Below are 15169 nucleotides of genomic sequence, written 5' to 3' on the forward strand. Positions count from 1 at the left end.
AGGGAAATAACAGCCTATTAGGAAAAGTCAATTATTTAGAAAGTAAGGTCAGGGAAGTATCAGAAACACTCCTCTGTGAAATACTTGCTGGAGAGCACAAACAAATAATAAGGGTTTTAATTCTACCTGGGCCTCTAAGAAAGCCTTCCTTCAGATTTCCTCCTTAAAATTATATGGTTTTAAGGTCAACATTAACAGAAAAAGATTTTGATTGCAAACATCAGAGATCTACAGCAATCACACTCTGCCTTTACAAGTCATTACATCAAAAATAAGCCATATGAAATATAATCTATTCATATAATTTTGATAATGCAGAGCATGTTCTACCAGTTCTTACTCATAGATTCTGTTGAGCAAACACATAACTATACATCTATGTTATTTAGAAATGCTCATAATCTTCTTCATGTAGAGTATGATCGCTTGATATCCCTCTGGTACTCTGCCCGTCTACACTAGGAAAGAAATTTTCAAAAGTTATTTGATCTTGTAACATTGCCATTTCTCCACCAATACTATCTGTAATGATGACTTAGAATCTTCATAAGATGTTTAAAATTATTCCATTTAAATGGACATGTTTTCACACCAGTCTGGGTACTATTAGAAATATAAACAAATGAATAAGGCAGCATGTTTGTGTATGCAACTGTGTGCATATATGTATGACTATGCATGTGGATGTGGTTTCCGAACTTTGGGAAACAGGGAAAAGTTTTATGTTGTTACTTGTGGCCCTAAAATTACCTGAGTTCCCTGGTATTCTTATGCCCAGTTTAAGATAATAGAGTAAGTTGGTACAGAAAAAAATATATAATTCAAGCCCTGAATTATATTTATAGTATAATATATAATCTTTATTTTCCAAGTGTGTTTTTATTTACAGGTGGTTTAATCTTGTCCTATTCATTCATCTGTACATAAGAGAAAGGTAGAAACAGTTATAATAATAAATCATCTAATAAGAGGTTGAACTTAGGGACTACTGAAAACTTACCATAACTAATGAAGTTTATAATAGAGACTTCCGGTGCTCTCCCATAACCAGTTCTCTTTCAAGGAACACAAGAGGTCTATGCATTCTTACTCGTCTACAGTTATGTTAGGCTACAGTGAATTAAAATCTTTGTGTCTTGAATCACTTCTAGTCTGAAAGATTTAACTTTCAGAGTAAGACTCTAGTATTTTTCTTTCCCTATTAACCAAGGAGACTGCATGTTCCAGATGGTACAGCGAGAAGATAACAGAGCTTTCATAAGCTTGGACTACTATGTCGCCACATGAAGTATTGCTGACCTGAAGAGTTGCCCAGAACTACAAGAAAATTTGCATGCTGTGCTAAGCCACTGAGATTGGAGATTGTGTGTAATGCAATCCTGTTTAATACATATTTCAAGGGATATTATATAATTTTGCAATAACATGTTTCCAAATAGTCTTGCCCACTTGGGATTCTTCATTTGTTTTGAATGTCTGGTAAGATTTAAAAAGAAGCAAGTAACAATTATGTTACAGATATTACAGATATATCATTGATTGCAATTTTGCAAAATGATTTCAAAGATTTTATGCCATTTGATCCTCAATCTTTATACAAATTAAGTGAGGGAACTGAGGCATAATAATTTAAATGATTTTGTCAAAAGGTAGAGTACAGATGATTTTTCTTGCCTCTGTACTCCTTCTATTTTACTAGCATTAATAAATGTAGCCTTACTTTTATGTGAAATAACCATATTATAGCAAATCTGATGACAGGTGGAAGAACGAAATATGGTTTGTTGCATTTGTGTCTTCAGTAATTCTTTAAATAATCCTGTAACTATTTTTCATGGTATTAATCTCTTATATTTAAATAATATGCAGATTGTTCTTAGATTTTTTTTATCCATTCCATGTGGTTATTTGCTTTGTCCACCAAAACAGATGGTTGGAACCCCAAATAGTTCTTCTGGGAGAGTTTAATTTGGGAAAATGGGTTCTGATGATCATAAAACCTCAGGATCGTAGCTATACTAATGATGTCTATATTACATCAACTTGACTCTGTAAGAGATTATCATCTTAAACAATGAAGCATTGAGCCATTAATTATTTTGAGGAAAAGTGGCTCTTACCTTTAACACTGACTAAAGGAAGAAGACAAAGAAATTCCCTTTCTATCCTTTTTTATCTGTCTGGTTTTTGGTGGTTAAATTACAGATGGAGTATCACAGCATATAATACACACATAAAATGTATACACCAGCAAACGTACTTCCCCTCCCTCCCATAATATGTGCATACACACACTAATACACACACACAGGAAAACACAAACTCAGCAAATTTCCATTTATCTTGCATTTCATATAGAGCAGAAAAATACTCATACTTGTTTTTCTCCTTTCTTGTTTGCTTTTCTAAACAATTCAGGATATATGACAATGAGATGACACAGATATATTACTCTGTGGAGATATGTGCTTTCACGACGTTGGCAAGTGGTTTGAGATTGATGACACAAAACTGCTCCAGCAGTTGATTTGGCATTGTATGCTCTTCGCTAATGAAAGAAAGAGCTACACATGGATCATAATTATCAAGAACTATCTGTTACTGTCAGTGACAGAAAAAAATCATATTCAGTTTCACTGGGTGTATTAGATATTACTGCTGAAGATTAAATAAAGGTAATACATTGTAGATACAGAGAGAACACATTAAAAATTAGCTGAGATATTTATAAGATGCCACAATAGGAAGCAGAGTTCATGGCATTATCCAAGGTAATGATGTTTTTGTCATTGAACATGACTTACATATTCATGCAAGGGTAAAGGTTTTCCTGTTTCAGAAGTTTCTTTTTATAGAAAAAGGCAACAAGCATGTAATCACTGGTTTTAAGTGTATTACGGGGAGTAACTAAGCAGATGAAATCTTTCTGAACATTCTCCAGCATTGCAAAAATATGCTTAATTCATGGCTATATCATTGGGTACATGACCTGTTTTTTTTTTTTAAATCTGAATATGAAGCAGAAATACTTTAAAATGTTTTCAGTGTTAAGTGAAGCAAAAACAAATATTGTGTTTTTGGTAAGAAATAGGGATGTATAAAATGTTATCTAATTTCTATAAATTAGAATGACTACTATGTTCTTTACTATGTTTTAAAAAATCTCTTTAAGTTCAATATTATTTAACTTTGAAATGAAAATGAGATACAGAAATATATTTACAATACTGGATATAAATTTTCAAGTATTCATAATAATAGAGGGGAACCTGGAAAGTACTGGTCTCAAGTAAATTTGGATTTAGAGTTATAGTTAACCTATTCACAACCCCAGGATGATGCTAACTCTGTTTTTCTATTGCGTTGTTAAATTATATTAGCTATACCTATGAAAATGTTAGAGGACTTGAGAGTATAATAACTTAACAATTTCCTGACTGAGGAGAAAGTGAGTGATCTTCTATCACATTAATCAATTGCTACAATTGATGACACTGAGCAGAAAGAACAATCAGAATGAAGAGCTTCAGAATTCCCAATGGATACTGCCTGGTTTCATTGCAGCAGCTGTCCTACTTTGGCTGTGTTTCTGCAGTGGCAGAACTTCTCTCTGAAATCCACTTTCAGAGAATCTCTCTGTTTATTAGGGTTTTTTTTTTTTGCTTGTTTATTTTGTTTATTTATTTCACTAGTGTGATAATTAAGAGTATGTTTCTTATAAATCCAGCCAATACGTTCATGCAAAATTGATAGTTAACTATAAAGACAGATGAGCCATCAATACATATTCTGTAGAGAAACTCCAGAACAGAAGTAGAGTTGTCTGATGTAACATGGAATTTAACAAGGTATAGTAATAATTATAGTAAATGCTATTTTCTGATTTATTGGGTTTTTGTCACACCTTTTTCTAACTGGACAAAGTTTCTTTACATGTTTTTCTTTTACTCTGTCATTTAGAAGGCAAAAAATCTTTTTAAAACTTGTGCATTTGGATGACTAACATGTTTGACATTATCAAATATTAGGGATATGGAGATATTAGAAAGTTTACATTGCTTGTTATCATTTAAATTTGTACAATTGTTTCAGAAAAAATTACCTAACAGTAATAACTTAAGCAATACATCAACTTCAGCAACTAATTTTACACCTGGACATACACCCAACAGAAATAAGTGTTTAAGAATGTGCAAGGAATGTACAGGAATGATTACAGAAGTTTTATTCATAATAGCCAAAAACTAGAAACAATTCAAATGTCCATCAAAAAATGAATGGGTAAATCATGATATATTTATGCAATGGAATATTACACAATAAAGAAAACAGCAAAGCTATCATTACATGCAACAATGTGGCTTAGTTCCACAGACATGATGCTTAGAGGAAGAAGTCATACAAAAAAGAGTACACACCATATGATTCCATTTACATGAAGTCCAAAAAGGCAAAATTAATCTGTGGTAGTAGAGATCACAATAGTGTGTACCCTTGTAAGGGGAGGCTACTGGCTGTGTAGGGGCACAAGAGAGTTCTTCTGGGGCACTGAAGTTGTTTCATGACTTGATCTGGATAGCGGTTACATATGTGAACAAATGTAAAAATCCACAGAAATTAAGATTTGTGCATTTTAATGTATATCCTTAATTAAGAAAAATCTACTGGTAATTATATATATATATATACTTTAAGAATTACTGAGTTCACACTTCTTTATTCAACAATGTTAGGAATTAAACTAGACCTTCTGGAATTGTCCATCCCTATATATGAAAATAAATTGGCGCCTTTTCTCTAGGTTTTGTTTGTATAGATTGGTGTCTTCATTTTAAACATTATTTTGATTTCATTTTTCTTATTAATTTAAAACTTATAGATGCTTTTTATTTCTCTTTCTGGCTACATTTTTAACAATTATTTAAAATTAAATTTTTGTTAAATGGTTTTAATTATTCCCATCAGTCTCCCTAGTTCTTGAGTTTTTTTTATTCATTTCCGATTGCTCCTTCAAAGTTGAGTGATCTATTTTCTAATCCTTGCTCACATGACAGTTCAGATGTAAACGCAAACCACCATGGCATGTGTATACCTATGAAAGAATCCTGCAAGATCTGCACGTGTACCCCAGAACTTAAAGTATTAAAAAAAAAAAAAACCCAAAACCTCTTCTAGGGATAGAATTCTTTTTCATTCCAAAACTGTACTTACTGTTTCTTTAATTTCTGGCTTTTAATTTAAAACAGGAGAAGACTGATAGCAGTAAGGCTTTCGTCCTTTAGAGGAATCATTTTTTAAATTCTCTCTTTCTGCTTGGATGGTTATAGATATTTTTTATTATGTTATTGAAAATTGTATATTTCAAGCCCATATCTGGAGATAGTTCCTTTTTCAACAACTTTGGAAATCAAGAACTCTGGCTTTAGACCAAAGTTTTGTGTCTATATTCACATTTAGAATTGGGTTTATTACCATATTTTTGTAGCATTTGTTTTAATTTTTCTGGTTACTTTATATGATCACAAATTTTCTGTATATTGGATTTTCCTTTTCTTTATTTCACATTTGTCATTTTCTCTTCTTTTAATGTTATGGACTGAATATTTGTATCTCTCCAAAATCTGTATATTGAAATTCTAGCCCCCAATGTTATAATATTAGGAGGTGGAGCATTTGGGGGGTAATTAAGATTAGGTGAGATCATAAGGATAAAGCCCTCAAGAATGAAATTAGTGGCCTTATAAGTCAGGAGAGAGTGAGCCTGCTTCCCCTCTCTGCTTTCCACCATGTGAGGATGCAACAAACCGACAACAATCTACCTGAAAGAGGGCCTTCACCAGAACCCGACCCTGCTGGCACCCTGATATCAGACTTCCAGCCTCCAGAGCTGTGAGAAATGCATTTCTGTTATTTATAAGCCACCTTATCTATGGCATTTCAATATAGCTGCCCCAGGTGATTAAGACAATTTATATCATCTTGTCTTTTCCCTATTCATTTTTGAAGAGAATTTCAGATTTGTCCTCCATATTATTGTTTCCATAGTCTTGGAATGATAGTTTTTGCCCTTGCCCTTTTCTTATGCAATTTACTTTTTATAATCAGAATTATATTTTCTTTACTTTTCTTATGAACTAGAGCTTCCCAATTTTTGCTTCTTCATGTTACCCAGTCTCCTTTCCGGATAACTCTGTTATCTCACTATCTCATTGCCTAATCTTGCTTCAGAAATCCACATCTTCTTGAATTTAGTTGAAATGACATAACAATTGGTTACTCTATTTTTGCATTTCTCAAATGTTTGTTTTCTTTGCTTTTCTTATGTTTTTATCGTATAGAAGTTACTGTGTAAACTCCATATGTCTTTAGATTCTGTTTATTTGAACAATGGCAATTATGAACAGGCCTGGTATTTGTTTTCCCAAGGTAGTAAACAAGGGCTACTTTCATCTTTCTGCTGTCTACCACCATTACAAGCCTCCTATCATTTACTAAGCTCTAGAGCTGCTTGGTAAGTAGTTATCCAACAGCTATGAGGAAAAAAGGGGCAGTGAGGTCTATAGGACATCTAATCAGGGAACATTTACATTGCTTCCTCTTCTCTGTGTTTGGTGAAGACGGCAAAGTGTAGTGTGACTTGCTTGGCTCCTTCCTACTGCTGTCTTTGTAATCAGGTAACATACATATTATTTGAGATGTATCATCCTCACTGCACCTGCAGATGAATTTGTATTTCCTATTGGAGCCCCTATCCTGGGCCTAACATTTATCTACTCCAAGTACTGCTGATCTAGTGAATCGAAGAGGCCACCACATTGTGCCTTCTTTCTCTTCCGAAATTGCCTGCTCTTCCTTCTGCCTTTACTCTTTTAGCCTTTTTTCTTTTGAATTTCCGTTTTCACAGATCCATACTTTTTAAGATAAGCAGCTATTTATTTCTTGGTCTCTTTCTAAGAATTATTCTTCTCTGAGCCACATTTAACAGAAATACCTTTCATGTGCTTTCCACGTGTATAACTCTTTCCCGTAACTCACATGATTCCGAGTACCCATAAAACAAAAACAACTATTGCCCAGAAATAGCAGTTTTTTTGTGTCAGAATTAGAGTGATTTCCCCCAAGAGCTACCATAAAATACTATTTTTTCCTTTGCTGTACAATACATTTGACTTCTTAATCATCAATAAGTGAACTATTTAAAAATCTCACTTTGAAGCATAAGACATTCTGACCACCATTTCTTATCCTTTTAGGTCACTTATATCAGTACTCTTAATTCAGTAGCTATTTTTCTTTATGGAGGCCTCTCACATACACATGATGGATTATCCATTGCCTGTGGTTGTCTATATTTCTTTCTTATCCAGCTAAGGATCCTTGATCCATCATTAAAATCACTTCTTTGCAATTATCTGCAATACTCTTGCTCCACTCTTTCCCTATTATTCATGCCTGACTAAAGGAATCTATCCAAGTACTTTATGCCTTCAGCCAGGAAATTGCAATCAACCTGAAAATGCACACAAATATTCTAATTGGACACACTTTACATCCATGATTGCACACCTCAAATACACTCAACATTGCCAGATGATCTTCTTTTACTTTCTTAATTTGATTGATTGCCCACTCTTCATTTTTTCATAATTTGCCTTCTTTCCTCAAATAGCCAATATTTTTACATCTATCCTATCTCTCAGCTGTATTCTTATCTTATTCTTCTGTGATCAAATAGAAACTCTAAATGAGAAACTCCCTCAACTTCCATTGACCAAATCTGTCATTGTGACTTCTTTCATATTCACATTCTCTGCATTTCTTTCTTTGCAATGCCCCCACTTCTTAGGACAGCCTAAGAAATTGCTACTCTTGACCTCAAACTTCATCTTCTTAAGTATGATATTCTTGAAACTACATACTATTTCTTCTGCAATGTCAAATCTGTCTCTCTACTACGCGTTTTCTAAAACATGCAAAATAGTATTTTATCAACAATCTTAAACAACTGCTGGGGTATTAGTCAGGATAGGCTTAGCTCTGATGAAGTAATAAATGAACCTAGATAACTCAGTGGCCAAACACAGCAAAGGTTTGTTTCTTCCTCATATTACAGTCCAACATTGGTAGCTTGGGTCTTCTTGGTGGCTTTCTTCAAAATGGACTCAGAAACCCAGGTTGCTTCCACTTTGTGGTTTTACCATCTGGAACACATGACTTTCGAGTTTGCCATTGGAGGGAAAAAATAAGTGGAAGATTGCATAGAATACTTTTGCAGTCAAATGCTCTGCCACTGAGCTATACCTCCTGCATAGAATACTTTTAAAGTTCCTTGTTGGAAATGGCATGCATAATTTCTAACAACACGCTATTGGGGGTTACATATGTAATGTTACAGTATTTCTAACAAAACACTATATGGGGTCCATATGTAACCCCATAATAGAAACTTAACTGCAAGGAAGGCCGAGAAATGTACTCTTTCTATGCTCAGGAAAAGGAAACACTGTTGTGAACACATAACATGTTCTCTGGCATGGTAGCACTGATCCCACATACCCCAATTAAGCTATTGCTTTATGCCCCCATTCTTCTTAAGAACAAAGATTTTTAAAAGTTGTGTCTTTATTCTCTATTTCAACATCCTCAAATTCTTTTTTCTCTTCAACATACAACAATCCGTTTTTCCATGCCACTAATTCATGCTGCTCTTATCAATGATCTGAAAGGTGACAAATAGAATGGTTGGATTTCTATCTTCCTCTTAGTTGTACTCCAGCAACAGTTCACACAGTTGACCACTTCCTACTTCCTGGTATTTCTTGATAAGTATTATTTTTGGTGCCCATGAAATCTTAGTTCTTGTCTTCCGTCTACTCTGCTGACTTCCACCTATTCTGCTCACTTCCATCACAGTTTGCTTTATAGCTCCTTTAACTCTTCCTGAAGTGTTTTCCTGGGCTCTCTATTTTTTACTCCTAAGGGTCACATCTCGTTTCATGTCTTTAAAAATGTATCTTCAGTATAAACCTTCCTTCCATCTCCACTGCTCTTCACTAAGAAAAACTTACACATTTTTTTCTCACCTAGCCCAGTACAGTAGTTTCATAACTAGTCTTCTTGCTTCCTTCCTGTTAAAGTTTGTAACTCTTGTCTTCCTAAAATCTATTCCTCCTTCAAATAGCCTGAGTTACTTAGAGATCAAATTACATTAGTCTCTGGTTTACAGTCTTACAAAGGCTGACTATAAGCCTGAACTCCTTTATATACACATTCCTGTAACACTAATATTTGCCCCTTTGACCTCCTTGCATACCACTCACCGCTTACTCTACTCTAGCCACTCTGGTTTTAGTGCTCTTCATTCTCACCTTGGGGCTTTTGCAGTAGTTCTTGATTCTGCCAGGAACTATCTTCCCCACATCTTCTCATGCATGGTAACTTCTTGTCATTTAGATCTAATTTCTAATATAACTGTCTTAGTGTGATTGTTCTTAATGATCCAATTAAAATATTCTATATCCCCTTCCTACTATCTTACTTTCAGTTTTCCTCAAAAGTAATTCTTGAGACAAGGATTTGCGTGTAAGTAATTTATTTAGGAGGTGATACCAAGAAACAAAAATGAAAGAGTAGGGAAAATGAGGCAGGGAAGTGAAAAAAGTCTAAAAATATGTCTTAATTGGCAGGCTGTTCCTTTGAACAATTAAGACAAACTCTTTCAGGGAAACTAAGACACTGTGGAGCACACCTTAGACAGAGCAGGAGGCTGTGATATCCATATACTAACTCTCATCCCTCATTGGTTAAGGGTTGAGGTCAACTCTATTCCTGTACTTTTGAGTTGTGCCTGGTCAAACATGTGCCTTTGATTCCAGAGAAAACTCCAGAAAATGAGGCAAAATATGCAGTATTTGATAATTTCAGAACTATAGTCTACCATAGCTGCAGGTGATCTCAGAGGTAGGCCAAGGAGACACAGGGAAGAACATCAATAGCATCTGTTACACATCCCTGTCCCTCAAGCTCACATGCACACCACTATGTCTACACAGCTTGTTACTTATTAGCACATTTCTATTTCTTCTCATTTATCATTATCAAAATTATCTTCTTTACATATTTGTTTGCTTGTTTATGTTTGTTTTTCCCACAAAGAATGTAAATTTTACAAAAACAAGTTTCTCATATTTCTTATTCACCGTGACTTCCTTGAGTGCCTTGGACAGTGATTGAAATGCACACAGCAAATATCTTTTAAATGAAGGAAAAAGTAATATTCTTTGCAAATTTCTCACTGAAAGTACTGGGATCATTTTCTAGAGCACTCTGAATAAAGGTCTACTTTCTCATATTCTTAGAAGTTTATGATTTTCCTTTTCTTATAAATGCAGGAACTGTGCTTTCTAAACCATGACTGTCTTGAATTATTTACTGCTGGAGATGTCAGCATATTTTGAGCAGTTGATGATGCTTCTTCTAAAAAATGCCATCTGTCAGCCATATCAATCAGCAAGTGACAAGGGATATATAGAAAAATGTCTTTAAGCTCAAGTGACAGGAACATATAAGCATGCATTATCAATTGCATACAGCTGTCCCAAGAAAGAACTAAATGTTGTACATAAGATGAATTGGAAAGAAAACTGAGATGAAAGAAGAGAGACGAAAAAAATCATTAAAATAATAGAAGTAATTCATCCTAAGTAGATTCTGACATAACATAAAAGGGAGATACATTAAGGTAAAATTTTGAAGGAGCAATTAGAAAGTTTCTTGAAGCGAGTGGCCCTCCCAGTTGGTGCGTGCCCTGCAGCGGAGCTGGAGGAGCTCGACGCGGAGCCTAGTTATGTCTAGGAGGCGAACGCAGTTCGGAGGGGCCGCTCAGCGCTCCAGGCCAAGGGCCCCGTCTCCTACTAAGTCTGTGTGGAGGTCCCAACGGAAATCAGGCTCTGATCTCCCAAGCATCCCCCCTGAAATCTGGCCGAAGACACCCAGTGTGGCTGCAATCAGAAAGCCCATCGTCTTGAAGAAGATCATGGACCATGCTGTAGACATCCCAGCTGTTCACTCGCCTCTCAGGAGCCCTGGGATTGCCTTTTTCTTGGAGAAGGAAAACAAGCCCCCTTGCAGGGAGCTGACTAAGGAGGACCTTTCCAAGATATACAGCGTCCCTGCCACTCCCAACACTTCTCCCGTGCTCAACCTTGAGGCTGATTCCAGCTCCAAGGAGAAAGAACTGGACTCCAGAGACTTGGGAATGTTTAAGAAAGTCAGGCGTTCCTACAGCTGGCTGGAGACCCTGGGCTCTGCCTCCACCTCCACCCCAGACTGCCGGTCCTGCTTTGGCTTCGATGGGCTGCTGGGGGCAGAAGATTTGTCCGGAGTCTCACCAGTGGTGTGCTCAAAATTCACCGAGGTCCCCAGGGTCGGTGCAAAGCCCTGGGCCCCAGACACGACTCTCCCTGGAATCTCTCCACCACCCGGGAAACAGAAACAAAAGAAGAAGAAGATGCCAGAGATACTGAAAACAGAGCTGGACGAGTGGGCTGTGGCCATGAATGCCGAGTTTGAAGCTGCTGGGCAGTTTGATCTCCTGGTTGAATGAGATGCAGTGGGGGTGCACCTGGCCAGATTCTCCCTCCTATCCCTGTACATAGCAACCTACCTGTGGAGAGGACACTTAGGTTCCCCTCCCCTGGTCTTGTTACTTGTGTGTGTGCTGGTGCTGCGTGTGAGGCCTGTCCACCTTTGAGGGCTTGGGCAGCATTGGCAGCCATCTTGGTTTCAGGAAATAGGGCCGCCTGGCCCAGCCACTCGCTAGTGTCCTCTTTTCATCCTGTCCTTCCTATCTCCCTAAAGTAGCACAGCCAGTTTCCAGGTGGTCCACAGACTGGGGAGGAGAATCACTGGCCCAGCTAGAAGTTAAAAGACTGGGAGTTATGGTGAAGGGCACCTCTGCTCTTGTTGGGAAGGGTGGCTGCTTAGAAACAGGCCCAGGGGCTCTGCCAGCCTTGGCTTCTCCCCCCTGAGTTGCCTTCAGTTAGTGACTTTCTTCCTGAGCCCAGCTATGTAATGAGGTTTTGGAATCTGTGGGTTTCCTCTTCGATTTTGTAGATAGTCCCAGAGAGAATTCATGGGCTGAGAGCAGTTCCGTCTTGGAGGAAGAAGCTGGACATTCAGCCCGTAGAGTCTGGGTTTTGAAGGACATGGGGGGCCTTATTTGGATCTCAGACCATAAGTATTTACTACCAGAAGCTGTGTTTTCTAATTCTGGTCTGCTGTTGAGATGTTTGGTAAATGGCAGGTTGATAGGGCGCTGGCTGCCTGGAGCAAAGTGTGCATCTCGGCGTATGGCCACCAGGTGCGGTGAGTTTCCATGGCTCACAGCCCATGGTCTGCTGCGCAGGGCCGGGGCTGGAGTTTTAATACGCTGCTGCAGGGGCAGAAGGTGGCCCCTCTTGTCACCCACACTCATTTCTTACAAAATAAGTTACATAGAGTCTACTTGGCCCTAGAAGAAAAAGTTGAAGAGTCCCAGCCCTACTAGCATTGTGCAACTATGCTTGTAAAGTCCTCGGAAGCTTTCCTAGAGCGCCAGACAGCGGCAGGGCTTTACAGCAGCTTGTTTTTGGCCTCCCTACCCTCTCACATGAGAACACTGCCTGGGATGCATCTCATGATTTTTGGAGAATTTCCCCACTTTCTCTTCTTTCAATACTGGTAGAAGGTGTGGTTTCGGAGGCTGCCCTGCCCCCCACTCTCCAGCTGCATTCCAGGACGTTGGACCTTTTGATGTTTACAAGTTCATGGAAGTAGAAGCTGAGGTGTACAGAAGAGCTGGTGGATAACAGAGAATGCCAGGGAAGATGCATGCCGGGTCAGGGTACTTGGATGAAATGGCATAGGCTAGGCGGGCCTCAATGAAACTCTCTGCCAGGCCTGGGAGTCCCAGGCCATTTGTTCAATGCTCCATGCTTTGTCAGACCTACAAGCAAGCCTAGGTGTCCTTGAGCTGAGCCGTACTGAAGAACTCTTGTCCTCACTGGCTGATGGGGCAGAACTCTTGGGAAATGTCTTAGTCCTACAAAATTGGGGTCATCAGATGATGAGGAGTTGAGATCATCATTGCAAACTTCTCTGCTCCTGAGGAACTGAGTTTAAGGGGGAAATGGGGTTTTGTTTTAGAGTTGGAAAAAACTCTGATTAAAGACTTTATGGCCAGGTGCGGTGGCCCACACCTGTAATCCCAGCACTTTGGGAGGCCGAGGCAGGTGGATCACAAGGTCAGGAGTTCAAGACCAGCCCTGGCCAACATAGTGAAACTTTGTGTCTAAAAATACAAACAAATAGCTGGGCATGGTGGCAGGCGCCTGTAGTCCCAGCTGCTTGGGAGGCTGAGGTAGGAGAATCGCTTGAACTGGGGAGGCAGAGGTTGCAATGAGCTGAGATTGCACCACTGCACTCTAGCCTGGGTGACACAGCAAGACTCTGTCTAAAAATAAAATAAAAGTTTCTGTCTGTTAAAAAAAATTTTTTGAAGGAGCATAAGGACATGGGTTTATAGAGAGAGCACATCAGGGAAAGGCATACGTATTTCCTCAGAGGTGAGTGAGAATGAATTGAAGATAAGTAAAGATCTTAACATTAATTGTGAAGACAACAAACTGGGCTGTGGCTGGAGTGGAACTCAATGTTGTGAAATATGACTCATTAGCTAAGCTCTTTAGACACTAACATATACGTCTGTAAGTGTTTACACCTGTGAAGGGACTTCAGTTGTTAGATAACTTTAGTGGAGAGATAGCTTTGAGTTCAGCACCTATAGCTTTTCCTCCCAAATCACTATCATGGTATTTTTATTTAGGATGAATTGTTATGGTGATTCATGGCTTGAATGGTCCTAGAGGAGACTACAATGACACATGGTTATCTGGAATGGGTACAGTGGGTTAAACAAAAGCTATTTCTGAAGCAAAATTAGCTTATTACTTAAGTATACATTCCCATTTTTGCAGATTACTCCTTTGTTTCCAGATCAGTCCTTAAGTCTGAATCTTCTTTTTGCCTTTGTTTCCAGATAAGTCTTCAACTCTGAATCTTCTGCCATTACTTAAAGCATGAAAGCTTCTTTAGAAAGAAGAGAAAATGGAGATGAATACCTACAAGTCTTTTGTTGCAATATTTTAGAAATCATTCAAGGTGAATATTGTTGATAAAGTACCTAAAAGGAAGATGGGGACATTTTAAAATTAACAAGATAATATTTTTGCTAATATTTATCCAAAATACATGTACATTCATTTCAAGGCATAGGAATAAAGCCATTTCAAAGGAAGGGAATTATTTTATTATATACTTTCTCAAGTCACTGTCATCAATATCTGTTTATATATTATTTTCTCTTTACATGCATGTTAAGAATTGGTGTGCAGCATGTTTAAAGCATGTCATAATCAGGCAGAAAGGTCACTCAAATCTATTTTAGTGTCTAACATATTACAGCCTCACATGGTGTGACATGACTGCAGATGGAAGGGAAAACTATAACCTGCACTCTTGCTTCCTGGACTCTTTTAATCCAAGAAATTCTCTAAGAAAAGATGAAAATGCAACTGAGATGTGAAGAGGGGGAATAAAATCATTTGTTGCTTTTCAAGAGAACAGCTACAGACTTGAATAGAGAAATATATTTCAGTGGCCCTTGGGGTAGGAAGTCGTTGACCTTGAATTGCTCATGTTAGAATTTCTCAAGCCACACATAGATTCTAATCACTGAGAATAGCATTAAATTAATGATAATGGAGGTTGATAATAAGTGTATGAAATGGGGGCAGTCCAGTGAAATTCAAACCCACAACTAAAAAGGCTCTTCCAAGAAGTGTTGCCATTGCAGCATTCAGATTGGTTTTGGGTAGCCATTCCCCAAAGTGAAAATCACAATAGAATAATCTAATTTGTGAAGGTGAAGAGGGGTAGGAGCAGTAGAAATTATACACAAGCAAGAAAATAAAGGAAATGAAATAAAGGGAAAATAAAGGGCAGCAGTGGGATATAGGAAGAAAGGGAGAGAAGGAAAGTGGGTGGAAGGAAAAGAAGAACCAATATTCTTGGGATGATCACTAAGTTTTCACTCTCAGCTAGGCATTTTATATAAAGCAATTTAAAGTTC

General features: G+C 37.7%; 1 protein-coding gene across 1 annotated transcript; it reads left to right on the forward strand.

Annotated features, from left to right (window-relative positions):
- The first annotated feature begins 10846 nt into the window (after positions 1 to 10846).
- Positions 10847 to 11605, forward strand: LOC105714797 (sororin-like). Its single transcript, XM_064364616.1, has one exon. The coding sequence runs from the start codon at positions 10847 to 10849 to the stop codon at positions 11603 to 11605; it is 759 nt and encodes a 252-aa protein (XP_064220686.1).
- The last annotated feature ends 3564 nt before the right edge of the window (positions 11606 to 15169 follow it).

The sequence above is a fragment of the Aotus nancymaae genome, unplaced genomic scaffold (assembly GCF_030222135.1).
Source record: "Aotus nancymaae isolate 86718 unplaced genomic scaffold, 86718_ANA_hifiasm-v0.15.2.pri h1tg000058l, whole genome shotgun sequence".
Lineage (NCBI taxonomy): Eukaryota > Metazoa > Chordata > Mammalia > Primates > Aotidae > Aotus > Aotus nancymaae.

Excerpts from the sequence above, each read along its gene's own strand:
- LOC105714797 (XM_064364616.1), top strand. The coding sequence starts at position 10,847 with ATGTCTAGGAGGCGAACGCAGTTCGGAGGGGCCGCTCAGCGCTCCAGG.